This window comes from Letharia columbiana, assembly GCF_014066305.1.
Source record: "Letharia columbiana isolate WasteWater2 chromosome Unknown Sc0000030_s1, whole genome shotgun sequence".
Classification (NCBI taxonomy): Eukaryota; Fungi; Ascomycota; class Lecanoromycetes; order Lecanorales; family Parmeliaceae; genus Letharia; species Letharia columbiana.
This window is the reverse complement of record NW_023501073.1, coordinates 65958-91960: the sequence shown is the minus strand read 5'-3', so window position 1 is coordinate 91960 and position 26003 is coordinate 65958. Positions and strand designations below refer to the sequence as shown.

The 26003-nt window shown below is 52.7% G+C and overlaps 7 protein-coding genes across 7 annotated transcripts; 3 read left to right on the top strand and 4 right to left on the bottom strand.

Annotated features, from left to right (window-relative positions):
• Positions 1-278: 278 nt before the first annotated feature.
• On the top strand, positions 279-2254 carry HO173_008318 (uncharacterized protein; the record flags this gene model as incomplete). The annotated part of the gene is made up of 4 exons (XM_037310218.1): positions 279-513; positions 566-687; positions 742-1694; positions 1816-2254. The coding sequence occupies 4 exons, from the start codon at positions 279-281 to the stop codon at positions 2252-2254; spliced, it is 1749 nt and encodes a 582-aa protein (XP_037162804.1).
• Positions 2255-2599: 345 nt separating this feature from the next.
• On the bottom strand, positions 2600-4865 carry HO173_008317 (uncharacterized protein; the record flags this gene model as incomplete). The annotated part of the gene is made up of 2 exons (XM_037310217.1): positions 2600-2850; positions 2945-4865. The coding sequence occupies 2 exons, from the start codon at positions 4863-4865 to the stop codon at positions 2600-2602; spliced, it is 2172 nt and encodes a 723-aa protein (XP_037162803.1).
• A 1851-nt stretch (positions 4866-6716) lies between these two features.
• On the top strand, positions 6717-10464 carry HO173_008316 (uncharacterized protein; the record flags this gene model as incomplete). The annotated part of the gene is made up of 2 exons (XM_037310216.1): positions 6717-10287; positions 10340-10464. The coding sequence occupies 2 exons, from the start codon at positions 6717-6719 to the stop codon at positions 10462-10464; spliced, it is 3696 nt and encodes a 1231-aa protein (XP_037162802.1).
• Positions 10465-10759: 295 nt separating this feature from the next.
• Positions 10760-16523, top strand: HO173_008315 (uncharacterized protein; the record flags this gene model as incomplete). The annotated part of the gene is made up of 3 exons (XM_037310215.1): positions 10760-10788; positions 11858-14805; positions 15397-16523. 3 exons carry the CDS (start codon positions 10760-10762, stop codon positions 16521-16523), a joined length of 4104 nt encoding a protein of 1367 aa, XP_037162801.1.
• Positions 16524-17288: 765 nt separating this feature from the next.
• Positions 17289-18410, bottom strand: HO173_008314 (uncharacterized protein; the record flags this gene model as incomplete). Its single annotated transcript, XM_037310214.1, has 1 exon — positions 17289-18410. One exon carries the CDS (start codon positions 18408-18410, stop codon positions 17289-17291), a length of 1122 nt encoding a protein of 373 aa, XP_037162800.1.
• Positions 18411-20092: 1682 nt separating this feature from the next.
• Positions 20093-22768, bottom strand: HO173_008313 (uncharacterized protein; the record flags this gene model as incomplete). The annotated part of the gene is made up of 1 exon (XM_037310213.1): positions 20093-22768. One exon carries the CDS (start codon positions 22766-22768, stop codon positions 20093-20095), a length of 2676 nt encoding a protein of 891 aa, XP_037162799.1.
• A 611-nt stretch (positions 22769-23379) lies between these two features.
• Positions 23380-25588, bottom strand: HO173_008312 (uncharacterized protein; the record flags this gene model as incomplete). The annotated part of the gene is made up of 3 exons (XM_037310212.1): positions 23380-24098; positions 24147-25249; positions 25308-25588. 3 exons carry the CDS (start codon positions 25586-25588, stop codon positions 23380-23382), a joined length of 2103 nt encoding a protein of 700 aa, XP_037162798.1.
• Positions 25589-26003: the final 415 nt, after the last annotated feature.

The following is a 26003-nucleotide window of genomic DNA, read 5'->3' as shown; positions in this document are numbered from 1 at the left end:
GAATTCATTGGTACTAAGGAACGAGAATTAACTGTGAGGCTCGTGTTCCGCGTTTATGACAAGTCCGAAATGAATCTCAAAATCCCTAAGGATGGCAAAATGACCAGATAGTATGGATTTGGAAGGCATGTTGCCGAAGTCTTGTCATTGCTACTCAATGTTGACCTCTCACCGATGGTGCATCCGTTCTGAATTCTTTCATCCAAGACCTCAAAATGTCCAAGACGTGCAATAAAATATATTCATGCCTCCATCAAGACAAGTGACAGCATATAACAATGGCCTTCAATCGTATATTCATTGTCATTGCGATATGTCTAGCATCTCTTGCAAATGCCGTGGCAACCACCGGCCCTGAAGGCGGCGTCAACAATTCCACCGGGCAGAGACCTTTTCGACAAGAGTTTTCTACCTTTAAGGAATCAGGCCCAGCATTTGACCTCTATATTCTCTCTCTACAAAAGTTTCAGCAGCAAAACCAATCTGCTCTCCTGTCTTACTATCAAGTCGGAGGTAACATAACCTCTACCATTGTCCAACGTACGAATACTGACTTGTATTCAAGGCATTCATGGACGCCCCTACATCGCATGGGATGGCGTTCAAGGTCCCTATCAAACAGGTTACTGCACACACAGCTCTATCCTGTTCCCATCATGGCATCGACCCTACATGGCACTCTTCGAGGTAGCATTTCATCATTCCGTCCAATATCTCAGCTCTGTAACTGACGCAAAATAGCAAATCCTTTGGAAATACGCGCAGCAGATCGCCACAACGTACCCAACAGCCCAGCGAAGCACGTATCAAGCCGCCGCCACCACCCTCAGGGTCCCATACTGGGACTGGGTTCTCAACGCTACGATGCCCGATCCAGTCAATAGTCCTATGATCAGTGTGAACTCTCCGCATGGTGTCACGAACATTGTCAATCCATTGTACAATTACACCTTTCATCCTCAGCCTTCTGCTGTAGATTTCCCGCCCAGTGACGGCATGATCGCGGAGTATCGCAGCACCGTGCGCTATCCAAGTTCCAGTGGGCAGAGTCAACCAGGTCTAGCCAACCTGCAGCTCGAGGCCAATGCTCAAGCCATTCACGACGCGACTTATCAATTGATCGCCGACCAGTCCAACTACGCACCGTTCTCGAACACTGGATACACCGACGGCCGAGGCGGATCCTACAACTCCCTCGAGAACATGCACAACGCTATCCACAGCCTGGTCGGAAACGGAGGACACATGGGTTTCATCCCATACGCAGGCTTTGACCCCATCTTCTGGCTGCACCATGCAAACGTCGACAGGCTCTTTGCCATCTGGCAAGCAATGTACCCCGATTCCTACACAACAGCCGAGGCCGACGCCGAAGGCACTTTCACCAACGCTCCTGGCGAGACCGAAGACGTCAACACGTCACTGACACCCTTCCACTCCGACAGCGCAGGCACACTCTACACATCCGCCTCGGTGCGATCGACTCGTCCGTTCGGGTACACCTACCCCGAAGTCGTCGACTGGGGCGTCAACGCCAGCCAGCTGTCCTCCAACACCAGAACAGCTTTCAACAAACTCTACAACCCATCCGGCAGTCTTCCAACACGATCCCTACTCAACAAGCGAGACGACCCCACAGCACCCCACACGAACACCACAGAGTATGAATACTCCATCAACATCCGCGTTCCAAAGTCAGTCCGACCCCCTTCCCTCCCTCCCTCCCTCTCCCCCCCCATCACCACCACCATCCTACACAACCTCAACCGCATCCATCCGCTAACCAAGGCGATCCCCCTCCTTCACCCCAAACAGAGCAGCCCTCAACCGCCCCTTCTTCATCCACTTCTTCCTCGGCCCCGTGCCCCCAACCCCCCTCACCTGGTCCTTCGCCCCCACCCTCATCGCCTCCCAATCCATCCTCTACCACCCCACCACCACCACCACCACCCTCACCTACGGCCAAATCCCCCTCACCCGCGCCCTCCGGCGCTCCCACCCCACGGCCCCGCTCGACCCGCGCGCCGTCGTCCCGCTGCTCGCGCGCCGGCTCCGGTGGGCCGTGCAGGATTTCTCGGACCGGGTTGTGCCGACGGTGGAGGTGGGGGGGTTGAAGGTTTTTGTGGTCGGGAGGGCCGTGGTGGGGGGGAGGGGGGAGGGGGCGGATGGGTTGACTAGGTATGGACCGTATACGATTTATAGGGCCGCGACGAGGGGGAAGGTTGGGGGGTTGCCGGATGGGGAGGGGATGTGAATGGTGCTAAGCTTGTACCTTGCTTACGGAATGGGAGTGGAGGATGCGGATGTGAATGGGGGATATGGCTTTGTGACGAGACGCTCATTATTATATTTCTGACCTTTTACATATGATAAATGATAACCAAAGTGCTCCCTTCCTCCTTTTTTCGGTCCCGACCCAAATGCAAGATCCCGAGCCCAGGATCAGGATACTCGTGCCAGTATGCTCCCAAGCCCGTAACGCCGTGTTATGCCATGCGATTTGTGGTACAATGCAGCGCTGGATGATGATGGAAATGCAGATGCCCAAAACGCAGAACGCTATATGATCCCCTTCGCCTATGCCCTGTTATGGTCGCATCTAGAAGAGGCCCCATTTCTTCTTCCCTTTCTCGTCCCCGCTCTTTTTACTTGTGTTCGACGATGTCTGGAACGAGGATGTGGACGAGCCACCGGAGGCTGCCGCTTGTATAGCTGCGAGTCTATGCTTCGCCCGCTCGTCGCCCGAGTCGGCGGCTTTGACGTACCACTTGTTGGACTCAAGAGGATCGCGTCGGCAGCCGATACCCATCTCTGTGAAGTAGCCGACGGCGTATTCGGCTTTTGGTAGGCCTGCTTAATGTCAGTAACAGACGCGGGGTAGATACATGCAAAGCGGTAAGAACCGAGGGCTCTGGTTCGAGAGATAAAATCGAATCGCGCTCACCAGTCTCAGCGGCTTTCCTAGCCCACTCATACGCTTCGTTCTCATCCTTCTCTAGCACCGGTTCCGCGCCGACCATGTACCATGCACAAAGCGCCATCATTGCCAACGGATGCCCTCTTTGCGCAGCACCTGTATAAAAGTGCACGCTCAGTGCCGGATCTTTCGGACAACTTAGTTTCCCATGCTCGTATGAATCTCCAAGCCTGTAGTTTGCCTCCACATGTCCTAAGTCCGCTGACTGGGTAAAAAGCTGCGCCGCGTACGACTCGTCCTTGAATATATCATCACCAAATCCTGTTTCGTGTAAAAGCCCGAGTTCGTAAGGTGCGGAGTTGTATTGGAAGTCTGCGGATTCCGCAGCGCGTTTGAGCCATTTCACCCCCTCACGGTAGCGGTTCCCTAGGCCCATCTCACCAGTCAAGCAGGCTTTTCCTAACCGTGACATTGCACCCGGGTGATTCTTTGAGGCAGATTGCCGAAAGAATTGAACGGCTTTTTGTGGATCTTTTCGAGAGCCCCAGCCGAACTCGTAGCATAGTGCAGCTCGATAGCCAGCTTCTGCGTGACCATGCTTGCTGGCGGCCACAAAGAGTGGGAATGCGCGGTCGTTGTCTTCGACGCCTTTATTGAAGAGACCTGAGGCGTAGCCGTCGGCTAGGTAATACTGAGCGTATGGATAGCTTCGATCGGAGAGCTTCTGTAGTATTTGTCTGGCTTCGCGGAGGAGGTCCGCCTGCGACCCGCCAGGTGTCGAATTGTCGCGGTGTGGACTCTCCCCATCTCGATTTGGTCTCAGACTAGAGTGTCTCTGACTGTCATTATCCCTCTCGCTGGTCGCAGACTCTTGAGCAGCATTGATCATAAACACAGCGAACTCGTACTGTATAGTAGGGTCGTTCGTTTTCTTCACGTTGGCGCGATACATCTCCAGAGTCTTCTTAGTACTGAGTAACGATGCGTTGTCGCCGATAGCTGAGCGCAGATGTGCATTGTCAAGATTCGATGGAGCTGGAGGAGGTTGTGGGTAGGGGACGTTCAGTAGGTCGACGTACGACATGGGCCGGGAGTCCGGCGAAAGTCTGGAAGGGGACGGCGTCCGAGCATATTGAGGCGAGTGTGTTCGTCCTGGGGCCCCAAGTTCAGACCCCGAGGAGTACGCAGAGGACGGCCGTGGGAGATTCGCACCCAGCCGCGTACTGCTTCCCATGGGCGAGAGATGATGATGATGAGACGGAATTGGAGGCGTATCGTCAGAAAATCGTTGAGTCTTCTTGTTCGAAGCGCTGCTGTCCGCGGAACCCCTGCCATCGCCTGACTGAAAAGGGTGATGATGATATTGTAAGGGCTGAAAGGCGTCTTCGGGGCCTGAGGCGCTCACATAGCTTCCTCCTGATGTATGTCTTGAATCTGAGCCACTACCATTCACGGTTGAGATTATCCCACTCTGCGGTTGCTGCAATGACTGAGATGCTTCCGTAGTAAGCAATTGCCGGTACGGTATTGACTGTGTAAATGGTGCTGATTCACTATCCCTTTCATCTCGTTTTGTAGCAAAGTCTTCTAAAGGCTCCCAATTCTCGGATTCTCGGGCAGGCTTTCTCATGTACACATCATCGCCGGCCTCGTATGAGGACCTTCGCGGAGGAGGAGTTCGCGTGGCGCTGTCAGAAGTATTGGCCATGGAAAATTGCGAGCCTTGAGATCTGCCAGTATTCGGAGACGAAGAAGAGAGCGGTCTTCTCTGCGTCTGCGTAGAGGGACTCGACGGCCCTCCTCTCTCCATGCCTTTGGGGGAGTAGCGAGGGGGTGGGCTTGCAACTGGCGGCTGCGGTGGGGCCAAGGACGGGATTGGAGGTGTCCTGTCTCGATTTGTGTGTGAGAGAGCAGGCCTCGAATAATCTATCGCAGCGTCCGTGGCCATCACTGGGAGATGTAGCTGTTGAGCCGAAGTAATCGTTTCCTTCTGGATGCAGGAATCCTGTGGTCTACCGACTGCCCCTGTGTTTCCAGCACTTGCAGAAGTGCGTGTGTATGCCTTTGGCTTGGATTTGATTGGGCGTGGACTGCTGTGGCTGCTTAGTGATGAGGGATGAGACTGGACTAGAAATGACTGTCGAAGGCGTCCACTCTATGAAGTAATGAAGGCAGCTGAGACGACGATTGGAGCAGCATAGTTGACTGGGAAGGTGGGTCTTAGTGTCGTGGTGGTGTATGCGTTAAGTTTTGAGGCGTGTGAGAATGAGTGGTGATGGTGGTGACTGGTTGATGAATTAGGTAGTCCTGCTTCGATCCAACACCTGTGCCTCGGGAGGTCCGGCCTCCGAGTCCGGGCGGTCAAATTGGCGAGCACCTGAGTCAACAAAGGGGGCCAAACACACTAGATCTCACGCAGCCATGAAAGGTTGCGCAAGCTACACATGCTCGTCACCAATCATTTTTTTGTCATTTTTCCACCAGTGACATCATCAGAGTCCAGCAGAGTAATTACTACGAGTACAGTTCCGCTGCAATGTTTACATATGCATGTGGGATATCTACGCGCGAAGGGCGTCTATTCTGTTCCGCCAACTTTTCCGACTAAGATTGAAGGGTGAAGATCTACAGGGGGGAATGCATGATGCATAATGGAGAAGAAAGGGGCGTGAGACATATTGCATTCGAGTTACTTACTTACCGTACTCTTTACTCATCAGTGGTAAAACACCCTTTTCTTAGGAGTGTGATGAGGATGAGCAAAGCTGGATTTTCAACGGGTGAAGCATGTGGGAGAGATACGTTGCCTAGCGACGATTTTTACTACTTTAGTTTACGAAAACCCGTGTTCGGCTCTCCGGTAGTCCTAAAGCCGAGCAGGGGTATTGCCGCCTTGCAGCTCCTAAAGTATCTTACTTTAGCCTCCTTGGGTTTTGGTATTTTGGTAACGTGTGGCCCAATCAGGTGCTAAGAAGCGAAGCTGACCTTTTTGAGTATCGAGAGATCTTGTGAAGAATCGATTTCCATGCTAGCATTTATTGTAGCAGTAGTCGTAGGAGAAGCTCAAGGAGTTCTTATGAATAAATGATTTCACAGCTGGCAGATCAATCGCAGATGAATAGTAGATCAATCGAAGCATTCATGTACAGCTGACCCCACGGTTCATGGATTATCGTATCCATGCGGCCAGGCAAGCTAAAAGTAAGGGAACAGTAACGCCACTCTCGGGAATCAGTGATGCTAAATTTAATCCCTAAGCTAAGTACTTAGCTGCTGGGACTAAGGTGTACCGTATTTTTTAGGTAACTTAAGCAAGAATCAAAACACCAACCATGAAGCAGTAAGAATTCCATCACTCGCTCTGCTCACACAAGATCTGTTGGAAACAGTACTGCGACTGGTCTTTTGATTGTCATTGCTTCGTCCTTCTTGGCGCGAGCCGCTTCTTCCCTTACTTCGCTCCTTCGAGGAAGCCTCGTCACTGTCGTTTGATTCCATTCACTCGCTTCTCCGTCTTTGTTGTTGACGCCTCAGCCCCCACTCCCCTTGCCAGATCTCAACGCCGACCTTCATACCTATGGAAAGACACCTCTCCTTCGGGTCCTCCGCTTGCTAGCATTGCGCTTGCGCTGTAATACCATCTGACAACCGTCATCTGTTTGGTGGATTTTCGCATAGCGCTCGGGAGTAAGGACCGATTCCGGCGCCGAAGTCGTGAGTAAAAAACGCAGAGGCGAGGATCCTCGTCAGTGTCGGACGTGTTTTCAAATCACCGTGAAACTGAGCTTGCTATAGCACCATGTCTCACCCACGAAGGCCTGCTGCGACCTCGCCCAAGAGAGAAAACAGGGGCTCCCCATACAGAGAATCACCATCAAGACGGGCTCGTCCCAACGACATAGAGGCAGCTCCATACCGTGATGCACCCGGACCCCGAACCCCAAAACACCGACCCAAGCAGCAAGCCTACATGCCCGCGGAGCCTTCACCTTCGAGAACACTGAACGACGACCAGCATGATGGGGCAGGGGCCGATGTCCATAGGAAACGCAGTCTCATTCGACCGGAGCGAGGTCGCATAGACCGAGATCATCCCAACTTTCACTATCGCCAGCACGCTCAGAACATGACCGTTTACCCTTCAACCACTGGTAATGACCCGATTGTTGAGGACGATGATGACGAGGATGAGGCCGAAACCCTGATGACCGATGGGAGAGATGGCAAGAGACTGGCTCGGGACGAGGCAACTGTGGCGGCATCTCCAGAAAGCCCTCAACGTGGACGTACACGAGAACTCGCTCCCGTCGTTGGGAACGGCAATAGGAAATTGAGGCGGAAGTTTGCGCGGAAGGAGACGAAAGTCATGACCGAGGAAGAAAAGAGGATGCAGAAAGAGCTGGATGCGGTGCGGCCACCGAGTCTTTGGAACGTCTACTGCGCAATGGTGACGTTTTGGTGCCCAGGGTTCATCCTCAAGTGTTTTGGAAAACCTGCAAAGGCCCAACAAAGAGCTTGGAGAGAAAAGATGGGACTCATAAGCATCATCTTACAAATCTGCGGCTTTGTCGGATTCCTCACTTTTGGTTTTACGGAAGCTGTGTGTGGCACACAGAGTGTTATGCTCCGAGTCAACCATGTCGACAATGGGTTCATGATCTTCCATGGGAGTGCATACAATCTCGATAATTCCAGGCATCCAGCTGCTCGCGGGATCCTCCTCAATCAGAACGTGCTTTACGATCTGCCAGAGAAATATGGAGGCATGGACGGGAGCTTCATGTTCCAAAATGTGAACGGGGCGTGTAAAGGTCTCATTACACTGGCGCCAGGTTCTGATGTGCCGACAAACTCGCAGGGAGATCTAGCTTGGTACTTCCCGTGCAATGCCTACAATCAAGATGGGTCCAGCAAGCCAAATGACACGATCCCCTACTATCTTGGCTATGGCTGCCATACGACGGTCAATGGCAGAAAGGCTTTCTACAACCTACGCAGTTCTGGAGAAGTATTCTACACCTGGGAAGATATCAAGAATCAGACTCGAAATTTGATGGTTTACTCTGGCAACGTCTTGGACCTGGACCTCCTTGAATGGTTCAATACCACTCAAGTCCAATATCCGGCCAAGTTTGATCAAATTAGAAACAATCCTGCTGTCAGAGGCGTCGATGTCACGCACGCTTTCCAGTCTAGCACTGACAAGCAGCTTGGACAGTGTCTATCACAAATCATCAAGGTCGGATCGATCGATACAGCGACAGTGGGCTGTATTGCGTCAAAGGTCGTTCTCTACGTGTCCCTCGTCTTTATTCTATCAATTGTGATTGCGAAGTTTGTTCTAGCGCTGTCATTTCAATGGTTCTTTAGCAGGCGGTTTGCGGCATCCAAGACCGATCTGGATTCGAAACAGCGGAATCAGCAGATAGAGGATTGGAGCGACGACATCTACCGTCCTCCCCCAAAGATGACCGATTCAGGCGTTGCTCCTTCGGACAAGAGCAACAGACGGAGCAGTGCCTTCCTGCCAACGACCTCACGTTTTACCAGCCCTTACACTTCTGCTGCTCTGTCGAAGAACCGCCCTGCTCCAACCACTATGGCGAGTCAGAGCTCGACAACTAGATTGATTCGACCGACTTCGATGTACCAACTTGGTGATGGAAGCGAACTCACCCTACCAAGCTTTGACCCAACAACAAGACATAGCTACGCGGGCAGCCGCTCAAGTCTAATGATGTCCGGGCAGAACCAAAGACTTTCCAGTGTGATGGCAGATCTTGACACCACGGGACCTGCAGGCTTCATACACGAAGCAGTTGTGCCTCAGCCGCCTCCTGAATGGGAACCCTACGGTTACCCATTGGCCCATGCAATTTGCCTGGTGACGGCCTACTCAGAGGGCTATGAAGGACTCCGGACTACCCTTGATTCAATTGCCATGACGGAGTATCCAAACAGCCACAAGGCAATCTTGGTAGTCTGTGACGGATTGATCAAAGGTGAAGGGGAGGATCTCACCACACCAGAAATCGCCCTGAGTATGATGGGAGACCATGCAATTTTGCCAGAAGAGGTTCAAGCCTTCTCGTACGTTGCCGTCGCTAGCGGGTCGAAACGGCACAACATGGCCAAGGTCTACTCTGGGTTCTACGACTACGGAGAAGGATCTCGGGTACCGTTGAGCAAACAGCAGCGAGTCCCTATGATGGTGGTTGTCAAATGCGGTACGCCAGACGAAGCCAAGGCTCGCAAGCCCGGAAATCGTGGTAAAAGAGACAGCCAGATCATCTTGATGTCTTTCCTGCAGAAGGTCATGTTCGACGAGCGTATGACTGAGTTGGAATTCGAAATGTTCAACGGGCTTTGGAGAGTGACTGGGATTTCGCCCGACTTCTACGAAATCGTGCTTATGGTAGACGCCGATACGAAAGTCTTCCCAGACAGCCTGACTCACATGATCTCTGCAATGGTCAAGGATCCGGAAATTATGGGTCTCTGTGGAGAAACGAAGATTGCAAACAAGCGCGCAAGCTGGGTATCAATGATCCAGGTCTTTGAATATTTCATCTCGCATCACCTTTCGAAATCGTTTGAATCCGTGTTCGGAGGTGTCACCTGCTTGCCCGGTTGCTTCTGCATGTATAGAATCAAAGCACCGAAAGGTGGCCAACATTACTGGGTCCCCATCCTGGCCAATCCGGATGTCGTCGAGCACTACTCAGAGAACGTGGTCGATACACTGCACAAGAAAAACCTGCTCCTCCTTGGTGAAGATCGCTACCTCTCAACACTAATGTTGAAAACCTTCCCCAAGCGAAAACAGGTATTTGTTCCACAGGCTGTATGCAAGACCACGGTGCCGGAACAATTCTCCGTGCTATTGTCTCAGCGACGACGATGGATCAACAGTACTGTCCACAACCTCATGGAGCTTGTATTGGTCCGAGATCTGTGCGGCACTTTCTGCTTCAGTATGCAATTCGTCGTTTTCATCGAGCTTGTCGGTACCTTGGTCCTACCCGCCGCCATCACTTTTACCTTCTACGTTATTATCATCGCGATCGTTAGAAAGCCTGTGCCTGTCATCCCACTTGTACTCTTGGGGTTAATCTTAGGTCTACCGGCTGTGCTCATCGTCTTGACCGCACACCGATGGTCCTACGTTTTGTGGATGATGATCTACCTGCTCTCGCTCCCAATATGGAACTTCGTCCTTCCCACTTATGCCTACTGGAAATTCGATGATTTTAGCTGGGGCGATACCAGAAAGACAGCTGGTGAGAAGACCAAGAAGGCCGGCATCGAGTACGAGGGTGAATTCGACAGCAGCAAGATTACGATGAAGAGATGGGGGGACTTTGAGAAAGGTGAGAATGCCTGCTCCTCGGTCCAAGGTTGAGGCAGCTAACAAAGCGGCAGAGCGACGAGCAAAAGCTCCAAACTCGAATTGGTCACAGTCACAGCGACCTAATTCTGTGGGATGGCCATCACAGCATCGAGATTACGAGAAGCACCAAGGCTATGAGCAGTATTCGGACATTTAGGCCTTGTTCCGTGTGGGGATTTTTGTCTCTTTTTTGTTGATAGTGAGAAAAAGGGAGCTGCATTGCTGGGCGTTTCATCGCATTGAAAACTAATGAACTTGCATACAGCATTGGGGGGACTTGGGGATGCAGGCCAAAGGGGAGTCGTCTTAACGGCAATTTCTTGCCTGCCCCATTCATTGGATTTGTACAATTAAAATTGGAAAAGCGGCGCTGCCGGAATTGAATGGACAGGCCTTTTGTTGTCTATTAGACTTGTATACTTTTATACAGACATTATTTCTATAGGTCGAACATGGAGAACGTACTTGATTACCATAAAATGTACAGTATTCAATTGTGACTTGTGAGGGGGTATCAAAGGTCGCAGATGGGGCCAGTGGAGCGGTGGCGCAAGCACATCCTACTCTACAGGGGACGTTCATGGCTCATGCATATATGCATCCCACCGATTGCGGGGTCCCCTCAAGAAAGTGACCTCTCCACCAAGCGACGAAGCGACAAGGCGACGAAGCGTAGCCTCGCCCATCATCTTCTTCATCTTCATCTTCATCAACATCATCATCATCATTATCATCATTCGGCAATCTTCCTCCCTTGAACCATTGTAATTGCTACCTCCTGACAGCGACCATTGTCAGCCCATAATCGCTATCGTTCCTCGCGCTCTTTTTTTCACGCTGCCGGCAGCTCTACAGGTCACAAAGAGCACTCCCTGCTGCACTTCGGAGCTGCACCCACGCGCCCACATCGCGCCCTCAGATCCAGTAATATCCTCCCGCGGTCCCAGAAATTGCTCCACCCAATAACCTTCCCAGAATTCATTCCTGGAAACGATCGGTTGCAGCGGGCGAACTGCTGAAATCGTTGCTGGGTCCACAAGGCAGCCACACGAACATTTTAATGTTGCAGATCGTAGACGCATGTGAGATAGGAATAAGAACCATACTCGTTGGAGGATCGTCTGCATTGGGACGCGGGGTTTTCCTGCCAACCAGCGAATCAGGCTGGAGGGTTGCTATGTGACCGAGAGGGGCAGGAGGAAGAAAGGCGACCAGGCTCCTTCCACTTGGCTTCTTCTCACACTCATCTCGACACCCCAAACGGTCCAGGAATGCTAAGCTATCCAAGTGCTGGATGCTGCACCCTCATACCTCACTCAGGTCTTCCCTAGAGCACTCGCGCTTGACTTCCTCACATCACTATTCTTGTGACACCACAAAGCCACAGATATCTATACTGCCATCTACATCTCCGTCTTCCTGGAACGGCTTCCCAAGACAAAAGCCTAGCCACTCGACTGCCAGAGGCTACACCTTCATACCTTATTTGAACCCTCCTTTGCGCGCCAACGAGCCACATCCCTCACATCCCTGCTCTTGCGGTACCATAGTGCCATCGCCATCTACGCTCCCGTTTGCGTGGCAATTCGCATCGGGCTGCCGAATGAACAAAGATCTTGGAGTACATGCAAGATGTCGGCAGAATATGATGTACATGCGGAGACGGAAAGCGAGGATGGAGGAGTACCGTTGGCGAAGGTAAAGTCTGATGAAATAGATATAGACACTGGATCGGACACGACGCCTACCTCGCAAGTATCCGGTGGATCTTCTTCCTCGTCAACGAATGCATGGGGCGAGACGCTCCCTTTGTCCTTCGGTGAACTCACCGAGCATGAGGATCACACCGCCGAATATCAACATACTCCAGCTTCCTTGAATGGCATCTTCCATGGCTCGGTGACTCCGCCTTTCAGTGTACCACAAGCTGCTTCGAGCACGACATCGCCTCCGATCTCCGAGGCACCACACAACCTTGAGACTAGCTTCACCGTCGTCGATGCGGGGTCTAGCGCACTAGACACAGTCCAGTATCTTCATTCGACCAATGGAGATTCGCATGAAGAATGGGCGGATCAACCAAATTGGTCGGCGTTCGACTTCTTACTGTCCAATGAAATGCAACCACCCGACCCGTTATCAACACACATTTGGTCTGCACCTCTTCCAGCATCTACCGATCCTCTGCCCGCAGGCGCGGACGACGTCACCCCGATAGAGCATTCAGAGCCACCAGCGGGTACATCTGAGGATGAGACAGCACAGGGCGCCAATCAAAATTTCACAGGAGATCATCCCATCTCAGCTGGAATGGATCATACTGATGGCTCGGACGAGGACTGGCTGGAGCTCTCCGAGGACCCGTACAACATTTTCGACTCTGATATCGCTCAAGTAAACAGTACATTACACACATTGAGCCAGGCAAGCAATATGGTCTCTTACTATGATAATGACGATCTTGAAGATAACAGCAATTTCTTTTCGGTGCCGTTCTTCTTATATTATTGGAAGCAGATGTACATGAACAGGAAGCCTGATTACCCACCCATAAGCCAGCTCGCAAATGACCGTGCAAAGGTACGCCGACCTGACAAGACCACCGCTAACGACCGAGAACAAGGCGACTATCAAGGCATACATTGGTCCAGATATCAGACAACCAAGCAAGAAGCTCGAGAAGTGCGAAGGATGACCTACAGGAATTTGAGAAACATCGGCCCCCCTGAACAAAACTTTGCTACCAAAGCGTTCAAAGCAAATTTTCCTGGTGCGGTCATTCCTAGTTCAGCTTGCTACTTTGATTTCAACCAAATGGACATGAAGAGGAGACCAGACTTCTCCCATTTTCAACTCCGGCACAACCTGTCTGCTACCTCGAAGAATGCCGTTTTCTACACCAATATGCCTCCACACCATGATGCCGTTTCGGTCTGGGATGTCCGGAAATCACAACATAAGACAATTTCGTGTTTCAATCCAGAGACTGGGACAGAAGAATGTGTCATGGACGTCAAGAAGAGATACAACAAGGATGATCCGAAGATCAGCAAGATTCACACTCTGACAGCTGGAAATGGGGTGCTGGTAGCTGGAAGCTTCGAAGGAACCTATGCCATGAAGTCTCTATCAGCCGATTTCGAAAGCGCACCCGTCACTGGCACAATTGCTACTGGTGGCGATGTGAGCACGAACCACGTTCATACTCATCTCGACCGTCAAAGTGGACTGCCTCGAGTGGTATTTGATTCTAACGACATGAGTGTAAGAATCCTGGACTGTACTACAAGCAATTGGGTCACATGCCACACGTACCCCTATCAAGTCAATTGCTCAGTCACAAGCCCTGACGGACGTCTAAGGCTGCTCAACGGTGACGACTGCATGCCCATCATTGCGAATGCAGAGACTGGGGAGACGCTCGCCAAGCTACCAGGTCACAATGATTTTGGCTTTGCATGTGATTGGGCAGCAGATGGTATCACAATGGCAACAGGTCATCAAGACGGCCTAGTGAAGGTTTGGGATGCTCGCAAATTAAATCAATCCATCCAAACGATAGCCATGGAACAGGCGGGCTGTCGGTCCTTGCAGTTCTCGCCACTTGGAAGCGGCAAGCGCGTGCTTGTGCTGGCTGAACCCGCTGACTTTGTTCACATTGTTGACGCTCAGACTTTCAAAAGCAAGCAGACCGTTGAATTCTTCGGTGAAATCTCTGGGATCTCCATGCCACCGGATGGATCGAAGTTGTACATTGCCAACGCTGATGCCAAGTATGGTGGGCTTATGGAGTTTGAAAGGTCCTGGGACAGCAGAGAATACAAGAGACGGCCATTCCGAGTGCCAGACCTTGAGGATGAGCACGAGGAGATGGTAGACTGCATCGTGGATGGGGTGCCGCCAGCGCAACGGTTCCCCAAACTTGGAGACCAGCTCTACCAGCATGTGGAAGCAGTCATGCATGGACAGGGCTTGCCTTTCGTTGCTCAACCGATGATTGAGGACACCATGATTGATTGCCAACGCCTGTTCTTCAGATGCTTAAACATGGGTGGCGGTCAAAGAGTGACGGCATCAGGAGAATGGTCGACGGTTGCGCGGACGTTGGGCATTCCCTGGGAAGAAGCTGTGTCTTTCGGGCACCAGCTCTATGAATATTGGCAAGATAATCTTGCGCCATATGAAACGTCCCTGCCCTTTGCGCCCATGATGCAGGAATGGCAGCGAGCCACTGGAAGGGAAGTCAGGGGATGGGTCGCGAGCCAGGGAGTACGTGGAAGTGAAGGCCTGAAACAGCAAAAGTTTTTGCATTGTGGCGAAGAGCGCCAGTATCGCAGAGATTACGATGATCCTAGAAGAAAAGACTTCAAGATCGGTAGGAAGAGTGAGAATCGGGACTGGCTGTCCGAGTCGGATATAGAGGATGATGCTCGGGTGATGTTTCCTCAGGGGCAGCGTGGGCGTCAATGGGCGTCGAGGCCTGAGGTTGATGATGATTGTTTGCCGGTTTGGTTGAAGATATGATGTGGAACAGGGTGGCGTGAGGGTTTGCTTTAGGGGTTGGGAGACGATGTGGTCATGACTTTCTATGAGGCTATGAGACATGGAAGAAAATCAGGAAGGGGTGACTTCTCGGTGACTTCTGCATAGCAACTGCGGGTAAAGGGTTGTTTGTGCTTTGAAGATGGAGGATGTTTTGGGGGGGGGGGGCATTCTAGAAATACTCTTCCAATTCCCCCATTCTAGCTAGCTTTGCTACCTACGACTCACGAGTTTGGGAAAGGAATACAACAGTAACCCCTTCAATTCCTTTCAATTCAATTCAATTCCAATTGAATCTCTCGTCGTGAAGTAAGGAGCGCAATCAAGTTCACAATCACCCCAAGAGACCCCGATCAAAACATTGACGCTTTTTCTTCCGCCCCCACCACCCAAAGCCCCCACTTTCGGCGTCATCCCGCACTTCCCTTGGCTCATACGCTACCTTCCATCACCAAACCTTCCCCACCTTCCCTTTCTTCCACAATCACCACCTCAATCATAGAAATTCTCTTGATCCCTCTTATTCATACAACAAAACATCTCAAAGCCCCCACCCGTACACTCACACCCCCTCCTTCCCCGACTCCACCTCCCACAATGTCCTACAACGACGACTACAACGACCAAGGCGGCGGCGGTGGCCGTGACGAGTACGGCAACCAAGGCGGTGCCGGCTACGGAGGCGGCGGCGGGCGTGACGACTACGGCGGGCAGCAGCAGGGCGGAGGAGGAGGCGGCTACGGTGGTGGAGGAGGAGGAGGAGGAGGAGGAGGAGGCATGGGTGAAGAAGGCCGCGGGGGGCATCACACGCAACATCGTAGGGAGGAAGGGGAGGGGTACGGTGGCGGTGGTGGAGACGGATATGGTGGGCAGGGAGGTGGGATGGGTGGAAGAGATGGGTATGGTGGGCAGGGAGGCGGGATGGGCGGGAGAGATGGGTATGGTGGGCAGGGAGGCATGGGAGGAGGACGTCAGGAGCAAGGATACGGCGGCGGAGGCTACGGCGACCAAGCCTCCGGCCGCCTCCCCGGCGCCGGCGGCGACGGCCAGGGATACCCGGGCGCCCAAACCTCGTACGGCGGCGGCGACGAGGGCCAGTTCGGCGGCGCCATGGCGCACGCGCAGCTGCACGCCGGCGGCTCCGGCGACCCGGCCCTGTTCCAGAACGCCGTGGGCCATCTGCAGAGCAATCACCAGTCGTACGGCGGACAGGGCGTCGACGAGGGCGCGGCGGTCGGTGCGCATCAGGCCATGTACGGCGGCGGGGGCGGCGGGCAGCAGCAAGGCGGGGCGGGGCATAGCAGCCAGACGGTCGGGGCGGGGGCGGCGATGCAGGCGTTGAAGATGTTCACGGGCGGCGGTGGTGGTGGAGGAGGAGGAGGAGGTATGATGGGCGGGGGCGGTGGTGGCGGTGGTGGCGGTGCGGGCATGGGGGCCGGTAGCCAGGGGCAGGGCGGGGGCGGGGGCCAGAACCAGTTCGTCGGCATGGCCATGGCGCAGGCGAGTAAGCTCTTCGATCAGCAGTCCGGCCAGGGCAACCTGCAGCAGGGCGCCAGCAAGCAGAGCGCCGTCACCCAGGCGGGCGAGATGGCGTTGAAGATGTACATGGGCGGCGGTGGGGGCGGGGGCGGGGGCATGGGTGGCTTGATGGGCATGGCGAGTAAATTCCTGTGAAGGGGGCGTGGTGTGCATGGTGGGATGAAAAGCTGGCATGGGCATGAGCATGAGCATCATGGATGATGATTACGATCTAGCAAATACATCCATGCTATGAAGGTCCACTCTCTCTCTCTCTCTCTCTCTCTCCCAGGACACTTCTCTCCCCAAACACTTCTCTCTCCCGTCGACGTCGCCGCGCACGGTACTAACACGGAAGAACTAACGTCTGATCTGGAAACCTGAACGGTACATACACTCATCGCCAGTAAAGGATCCATACAAATCCACAGTTCGGTGTTGGATTCGCCTCGTTAAGGCTTTCTTTGCTCGAGTTTGTTTCGGTCAGATTACGAGAGTTTGATTCGGTCAGATTGCGAGAGTGATTCGGTCAGATCGCGAGAGAGAGTGCGATCGAAGCAATCAATCAATCAATCATCGAAAGCTCGGGTGGTCGTCGAGGGTATGTGGATAGTATTCGTTGTTAGGGGTTGTGAAAGGATAGGATAGGAGAGGGTAGGGTAGGGTAGGGTAGGGTAGGGTAGGGTAGGAGTGTTGACGGATGTTGGGTTCTATATATCCTCCAGTCGTTTTTTTGCAAAAGAGGCTTTGCGTGGAAGCTTATCTGAATCACTTGGGCTTTTTTGATTCATCTAACTTCGTTGATCGAGTTTACGAATGTAATCTTCCAACCTTCCTTTATGATCGTCGTTCTCTTTAAAACCCCCCCCTCCATCCATCCATCCATCCATCCATCCATCACCCACCCACCCACCCACCAACTCACTCCCCAAAAACATGCCCGCACCCCCAACTCCCCTCGACCCCAAACGCCCCCTCGTCCCTCCACCCCTCGTCCCCGAAGCCCAAGACCACGCTCCGGCCCCCGGCCCCCTCGGCCATGATGCCCGCGACGGCCATCCACTGCTCCAGGTAGCCCGGCACGGCGGCCCCGTTCGGGCGGCCGCGGCTCGGCCACCCGGTCTCCAGGCACACGGCCGGCAGGCCCGGGCACACGGCCGCGAGGCGCGCGAGCTCGGACCGGACGTAGGCGCCGGCGGCGGCGGCGGGCACGGAGGGGTGGAAGAAGGGCTGGATGGTGGCGGCGGCGAGGTCGAGGGCCGGGCAGAGGGTGCGGCGGTGCTGGGCGAGGATGGAGAGGGGTTCGGTGGTCGTGACGGGGCCGGCGTAGCCGGCTGCGCGGAGGGTGACGCGGGAGGTGGTGATGAAGGTTGCGAGGGCGGGGGCGGTGGCGTGGGTGTTGAAGATGGCTTCGTTGCCGACGACGATGAGTTCGATCAGTGACCATTGGTTGTCGGCGGGAGTGCCGGCCCAGGCGATTAGGTCGGAGAGTTGGGTTTCGGCGTCGGCGAGGCCGTCGTCGATGGGGATGCCGATGATGAGTTTCAGGCCGTGGGTGCGGGCGGCGTGGCCGACGTGGCGGAGCGCGGAGCAGTCGATCGAGTAGAGGCGGATGGAGGTGAAGCCTTTGCGGGCTATGGTGGCGACGTCGGAACGGATGGAGGAGGCGGAGAGGCAGGATAGGGTGCTGGTGTAAGGGGTGTAGGCTATGGCCCATTGGGAGGAGGCGGAGCCGATGGTGAAGTTGGATTTTTGGGGCTGGGATGGGTGAAGGGTGGTATCATGGGGTGAGGGGCTTTGGCCTGGGTTCTGGGATGGTGTGTCGTGGGGTCGAGGAGAGTTGGAGGCGAACCTTTGGGCTGGTATCGCTGCTTCGATGTGTTCGGTTGATTCTGCTACAGTACTGGCGGCTTTGTTAAGTCCCTTTGCGGGCTGCAAGATGACCTGGTCTTGGTCATCGTAGTCGTCATGATTCGTGGGAAGGAAAGCAGCAACGGATCTGAGCAGTGCAACCGCTGCTCCAAGGTATATTATGCCCTTCATTATGTGTATTATATTAATCATTAAGAGAGTGTCTGTGTAGCATATGTGGGGTAGTTTGTTTTATTATTGTTGCATTTTTCTTTGTTCATATGCCCTTGAAAGGAAAGAACGGTAGGAGTTGGAAGCAGCAGCAGCACCGCGCGCGCAGAAGAACGAGTGATATGTTATGTCCCTTCATGACAAGTGAGGGGTGGAAATGGCATATATAGAGAAGTGGGAGAGCACAGCAGATTGCAAGAGCCACAGACAAGATGAAAATACTCAATTACGATGCCGTTGAACTTAGGGCGTGAAAGAGATGAGGATATTCGTATTTGGCACACTTGGCGTGCGATCCAGCCGACCCTTGCATTCTTAGTACATATTCATACTCCTTACAAGGCTGTAGCACGGCACAGGCGATGTCTATGAGTATGCGAAGATATGAAAGACAAAGACAAGCGAATAATAGAAGAAATTTAAAAGCCACTATTCACGACTTGATGCGTGCTTGTGGCAAGACCGTGATACGATTGAGCGAAAAATGGTAGTGGGACAAAGGAACGTCGCATCGTTCGGTACCATCGCTCGCTAAAGAATCTTACCTGAATGACCTAACCATCATGGGCTTGGTGGGATATTTGGCCTGAGTACCCCTTAACGTCAAAGTTGCGCCATCCCGGGGAAGGCCAAGACTCAAATCTTGACAGTCCAGAGATCGGACAGCCGTGAAGATGGGGTGACAGTGCGTGGAATGGGAAAGAGGTACGGTAGATACTTGCTACAGTACCTTCGCAGGCTTGTCAGGCCGACGAGACAGTAGTGAATTGGGAGCAACGAGCTTAGACCCTGGAATAGCTTTGCTGTTGTTGGACGAGTCTTACAAGATCGTCTTACACATTAGCATCGAGGCGTACATGCACCAGCCGTGGGCGTGGTGGTTCAAGAGCTCGAGTCTTGCCGAGTCCAGTTGGCTAATATCCACTATCTCACTGAGGATTTTTCAAGGATGTTGCTGGTTCTCTGCTCACTGCAGAGGTTGTCTGCCACGCAATCATTACTTTGGGGCGGTTCAGCGAGCATCGTCTCTTCCACGCACACTTTGTAGGAAAGGCATATACTCTACCCAGTCGAAAACTTATGAATGCGGGCCTGCCAGCCACGTTCCAGAAATGCCCTACAGAGATGTTTGAGACACTTCTTAGGTCAATGAGATTTTGGAAGGAGATCTGCTTTGGCTTTCGAAGAAAGCCACCAACTGGGATTCTTATGGCATGGCCTTGGCCCTCAAGGTGTTCGATTACAGCAGAGGTCAATGTCTCGGCAGACAGACTGTCGTGAATACAAGTCACATCAACGGCGCCGCAAGACCATATAGCGGCGAAGAAGCCGTGGGTTGTTAGACTGGTTGAGCGAGTCCTTCCGATCCTTCCTGCATGTCGAGATTTTCACTACTAGCTCGTAGGTATTTCATCTCTGTTTCGGGCCCGGTAGAGTTCTTGACGCCGTAGGCGCATGCTGTAGACTTGTTGCTTCTGATACGTGGCCAGGTCCAAACTCGGTCCATAGCAATTCAAGTTACACAGCGGCGCGATTGTGCATCATTCGACCTGTCTCTTCGAACAACCGGACGAGCCCCGAATCAACCCCCAATTATTGATGTAGCCAGCCATTCCACTTTATTTTGTTGAGGCTTGGTATCATCAATCGACACACCATCGCTGAGTCCTTGGCACCGTCTCCCTCATACACACATAGTGACCCCAAATCATCATCGTAATAAGGTCCTCCGTCAGTAAAATATCAAATTGGTTTCCAGCAGCCTCAATGGCCTCTTTAGCCTCCTCGTTCGTGGCCATTTGATGGATCTCTGATGCAAGTTCCTCGAGCGCTGTTGTTTGGGATAGGAATGACGATGATGATGATGAATGCTCATCGAGACCATTCTCTATGGCAGCTAAGTTCCGCAAGGCGAGAGAAACAGAGGCGAGTTGGGCGGAAAAGGCAGCGGCGACCGCGAACCAGGCCTGCGTTGATGTCTTTAAGGGGACGATGTTGATGTGGAGCTTTGCATGGGTTTTTTTGACTGCGGTTTCTTCATCTTCATCTTCAGCTTCAGCCTCTGCTTCTGCTTCTACTTCTTCTTCTTCTTCAGGTTCGACTTCAACGATGAGTCCGACCGATACTTGGGCTTTGCTGCCCGGTGGCCGTGGGAACTGAGAATCTGGATATATAACCCATATTTTTTTACCTTCCTCTACTATTTCGGCCAGCGTCTTGTCCGTCAGAAATCTGTCTTGCTCAACGAGGAGGTTGCGACGCATGAGATACCATGACCCGGAATCGTCTTTCATGAATAGCGTGTTCGGTTTCATCAGCTGCGAGGTACCTTTGCGACGAGATGGCAGGCCCTTGGCACGTGAGGCTAATGATAAGCGAAAGCCGTGAAGGCGGACGAGGAGACCGTCCGAAGCGGTCAAGATGCCTTGTTCGTTCTCGCTTTCGCTCGATTGGATGTCTATGTTGGCATCATTGTCAATCAGCAATGTGGCAGGAGCCCATTTGAGTCCAGGCTCCGCCAGTCTTGGTCCTACACGGAATAAGAGATTGCTTGGTATCCTATGCCTTGTTGAAGGTATCATTCGCCAAAGCCGATTTATGCGTAACGCATCTGCGGCGTCACCGCCATTGAGGATCGGGGCTGAGTCAATGCCGAGTAAGTTTCCGATCAGCAGAGGCTCGTCTGAAGGTACGCTGACTGAGCGGTGGTGTAGAGCCTCGATCACCTTCCCGAGATCGGCTCCAGGACGCTCGGAATTGTCCTTTACGAAAATATTGGCGAAGCTGCCCATTCGTTTGAGTATATCGCCCGCGAGACCGCTTCGGCTTATGCTCGAGAGGTACTTTTCGTGTGCGTTCATTCGAAATTCGCGAAGGTTGAGAGCTGTGTGGCTCAGTTGGAACCAGAGCCGGTTGGTCACTGCGGGCAAGGCTCCTTCTTGCAATGTCCAGAGTCGACGCATCCATGGTGAGGTAAGTATTCTCATGCTCACTTCATCTATGTCTAAGCTCTCGACATTATATTGCATGAGGGATGCATCCAAAACGAGAACATGCGTTGCGTTTCGATAAGTCCGGTACATATACTCCAAGGCCAAATGTTTGGCTTTTTTCGGCTGGACCGGGCAGCAGAGCGTGTCGCACCACAAGAGAAGTTCTTCTTCTTCTTCCTCGTGTTCTTCTTCCGCATCTTTTGCTTTGGCGCGATGGTCTCGGGTATCTCGAGAATGGGCTGCTATATTTAATTCTTGGACAAGCTTTCTTAGATTGGATAGCTGGCAACGAGGCAACGCGTTGGCATCAGGGTTCCCAAGCCCATCAGCCCAGACATGGGATAATGCCACATAACGAGACGTTGGTTGTGACGCAACAAGGTCAATGGAGAGCTCTCCCAGCGTTTGGCTCGGCCTCACCCGGATCAAAGGGAGAGCTTTGGTCTTCAAAATATCGTATAAAGCTTCCGCATCTATTGACAGTTCCTCGCAATCACATTCTTTGCCAATGTGTCGTGTCTGATATCCTTCCAGGTCATTCTGGTAGGCCGTACATTGCCGCGTATCACATCCTTGGTGGCTGTGCTCCAAATTGGTTTTATCAAGGCAGGCGAGAAAGTGTAGTGTTTGCAAGGACAACGTAGTATCCAAGATAAGCTTTACCTCAGTCACGCACCATCCATGTGCTAGTAAGCGTCCATTCCAGTAATCATCGTCGATCAGCCGGCGCCATGTTGAAGGACACTTGTTGTTCTTGACTATGTCTGTAATATTGAACGCTTTGTTCGCAGCGTACGTGAAAGTCTGGCCTAACGAGGCAAGGGAGAGCTTGATGTTTGGATCGAAATGGGAGCGGAACGCCTGAATTGACAGCGCGGCGTGAGTCAGGCATAAACATTGGGCGACATGCGCGTATGTTACTGATGAGTCTACCCTGCCAGCCTGAACACGAGCAACCCACTCGTCGAGAGCAGGGGCGAGCATTGACGTGGAAACCGCCTTGGTGTGACCATGTTGGTCCTCGCACGTGTAGATGAGATCTTCGGGTACGTAGAGGCTGCCCAATATCTCATGGATCAACCCGAAGAAAAGCCAGGTTTGATAGAAGGATCGAATCTCCTGTTTCGATAGCGAGGCCAGTTGCATTTGGTGAGAGTCTAGCAGCTGGCCCGGAAAAGGGCCAACTGTGTGAAGATTTGGCAAACTACCCCTTCTCCTACTAGGATAAGTCATGAAATCTCCACCGTCATAGTCTTCCTGACAGACATATGGCACAACTGTTTTCTTTCTGCCATTCGCAGATCCTGGATAAGGAAGATGATCCATGTTGGATAATAAAGCAACGCCGATAAGTTGTTGCTGAGTCTTCGAGTAGCCAATCAATTTGCTGGATGGGTTCCTCGAGATCTATCAATCTAGATTGACAATCTCCGCCGCGCAAGTATGAAAAGATGCGAGGATTGTTATGCCCAAAAGATCCGCATGCGTTGTCCAGGACAAGCAAAAAGCGAGCAGGAGCGAGCAGAACAGGAGTCAGTAGTGCATTGCCCTATAAGCCAGAAGGCCTGTCTCAGTATTTTCTATATGTAGGTATGACTGGCACGTTTGCAGGTCAATGCGAGCAAAGAATCGCAGCTCCATGTGGTTCGCAGGATGCGGTGGTTTCAGGTTCTTCATGGCAGTCGTGCGAGGTGACTGCGGGGCACCTCTAGCGGCTGAGCAAAGTGGTGGCTACTGACCCGTCCGTTGTAAACAAATTAATTGATTGCTTGCAAAGAGTGACAGATCAATATTGTACTTGGGAGAATACGAGGGCGGAAGCTTAGGAGATTGAGTACTCTACGCTTACGTAGTGGATACTTCATGGTATCATTCACGCAGAACTCGCTGATCACAGTGGCTTTGTATAAGGATCACTACTTATAATACCAATCTATCTACCCAACGAACAATTGCATCCTCTCAGCCTCAGGCGACCCATGATGCGATTGCTCGAACCAATTCCGAGCTCCCAGATCAGCGAAGGGGCCAATGTACGGTCCGTAAGTTGCTGGTGCGCTCCAAGCGGAATTTGAAGGAGACATCATTTCTGAAGCCGAGGAGATGGTTTCTGGGGGTGGTATGTGCACGGATTGCGCCTCGGATCCATCTTCCATGAACTCGTCGTCGTCTTCTTGTTGTGGTGGAATCAATCTCGTAAGGGGAAGTACAGGCGCTGGGGGCACCTGTCGCACGTCGAGTTCCTCGATCTTGGGTTTCATTGGCATATCTTTCAGTAGACCTGTAGACGATTCGAGCGATTCGATGGCGAAGTTCAAGAAGCCGGCGCTCTGGGCGCTGACCGAAAGCGTCCACCCATACTCCGCCAACCTGGCTTGGTAGAAATCTGCTTCCTCTTGGCAAGGTGCCGTGGCGAGGAGGAGACTGCCAAAAGTTGCGATGAGGGCGAAGTTGACCCGGGAGGGAAAGTACCAGAAGGCAGTGAGGTGGCTAGGTCGCAGGCGGTTGACGAAGTCCATGGCGGATATCAGGCGAGCTTTGGCGGCCGAGCGGCAGACGTGGGTAAGGTAGATATCGGTAGAAGTGGTACTCAGGGAGCGGATGATGCAGCGGTGAAGGGTTATCTCGGTGGCAAAGTAGGCCAAATGTAGATGTCCTATGAGCGTCAATTACGAATCGTTTTGTCGAGCTAGGGACAACCTACCAATCGTTGCAGGCGCCTGGCCGTTGTCCATCTTCAGGTCCTTCGGTAGGCGTGTGAACCATTCTTTGAGCGAGACCTGGATTGGTTTCGCCCGCTCAAGGATCAGTCGTGTCGCATTCGCCCCAGCAGCGTCAAATTCTTGCATGGCTTTCTGAGTGTAGAGGGTGTTCAAGATGCTTGATAGGATTCCTGTCAGAATGACCATCTGGGAAAAGCACTCTTGCCCCAACCTGGATTCTTCCAGGACCTCCTCTTCGGCGGAAGGATTCACTTCCTCGAAATCATCATCAGAAAGATCTTGTACCGCCCAGTGCTCTTTTGATATCAATGATGGTCGCCCATGCGTCAAGGAGCACCATTGGTCTTCCATGTATAACGCCCATGCTAACCGTTTCCGCAAACCACGTTCCACAGGAGATATGGTCCAATTCGAGCTGTCGAGATGGAGGCCAAGCTCAAAGGCAGCGCCGATCAACTGGGTGTTTAGGAACTTTGAATCAACGTTTGACCTTTGCATCAAAAGCAATCCAGCCTGGAGAGTCGGCAATGTAGGATTCGTGAGACCACCTTCCAACAATTGAAACGCCAGATCCTCCAGCTGAGTGACGTCGGTCTGTTGCCATGTCACATTTCCGAGATTATGGGCGGCCGATGACGCGGAAACGAGGTAGACAGCACATAAGAGAGCAGGGTCCAAGCTGTTCTTCCGACGGCCATTGTATGTCTCGAAGAAGGTATCCTCGACGATTGGTAGGTTGCGATTGATCGTACGAAAATGCTGTACAAGAGAAGGACCGTGTGATCCGATGAGCTTATCGATGGCCTGAATCAAGTTAATCTGGGGCTCCGCATACCGAGGGAGATCCGACTGATGTATAAGAAATGCGTTGCGACCGTCAGGCTTCTGATATCCGGATCCTCCTGCAGGGGAGACGTCAAACAAGATGGGATCCAACTCAGTTGTGTAGCCCATATGTGTGCCTTGATATTGCCAGCTGTTGGTTGCCGTTTCGGAGCGTGATGCTGCTGATCCTCCTGACTCCTCCCGCTTGACTTTGATTGTACCGCGGGACTGGCCCTCGGATTGCGAGTCCGCAACGGACCTGGAGGCGCTGTCAGCAAGTGCGACCATACAGCGTACCGATCTTGACCGTTGTTGACCTTCGCTTCCCACTATCTGCAATTTTGCCTTCCGAGTCAAGCCTTCTCTTTCGCGGCCGAGGATCCTCTAGGAATGTACATTGATTCCCATGCGTATTGCAGGCCACACAGCAGTTGGTCTGACCCTCATTCATCACACATCTGCTCTTCTTCCTTCGACACGCGTCACAGGGACGGTCTCGTCGGCCTCGGGAGGCCTTGGCATTCACAGCCTGCGTTGGCTTGGTTTCTGAGCGCAGACTCTCCGTTGATGGCTGGGACGAAAGGGCAGGGACCGACATAGTGGTTGAAGCTGTTGGTAAAAATGGCTGGCGAAAAGCGACTGCTGCAGCCATGTTCGCGCAGGAACGAAGCGTACACTTCCCAGTAGGATGCCGCTCGTGATAAAGCAGATGGGTAGAGTGGCAATACGATTTGAGAGTCTGAAAAAGCAATGATTCGCTTCCACCTTCCTGTCAGCGTTGCTCACAGGCAGCCACAGATTGCAGTAGGATGACACAGTCTCGAGACCATGCAGTCCTGGGGTTTTGGGATCCGAACGAGCTCGCCACCGACCATGCGCCCACACGGGTGCTCACAGTGACACTGAAGGACTCGTTGGAGGTTGATATAGAAAGAAAGGTAGGTGGGTTTTGCCGCTGCGTGAGCGGATATTCCGGAAGGAATCATGTCGGAAAAGATCTAGAGAGGTCTGGT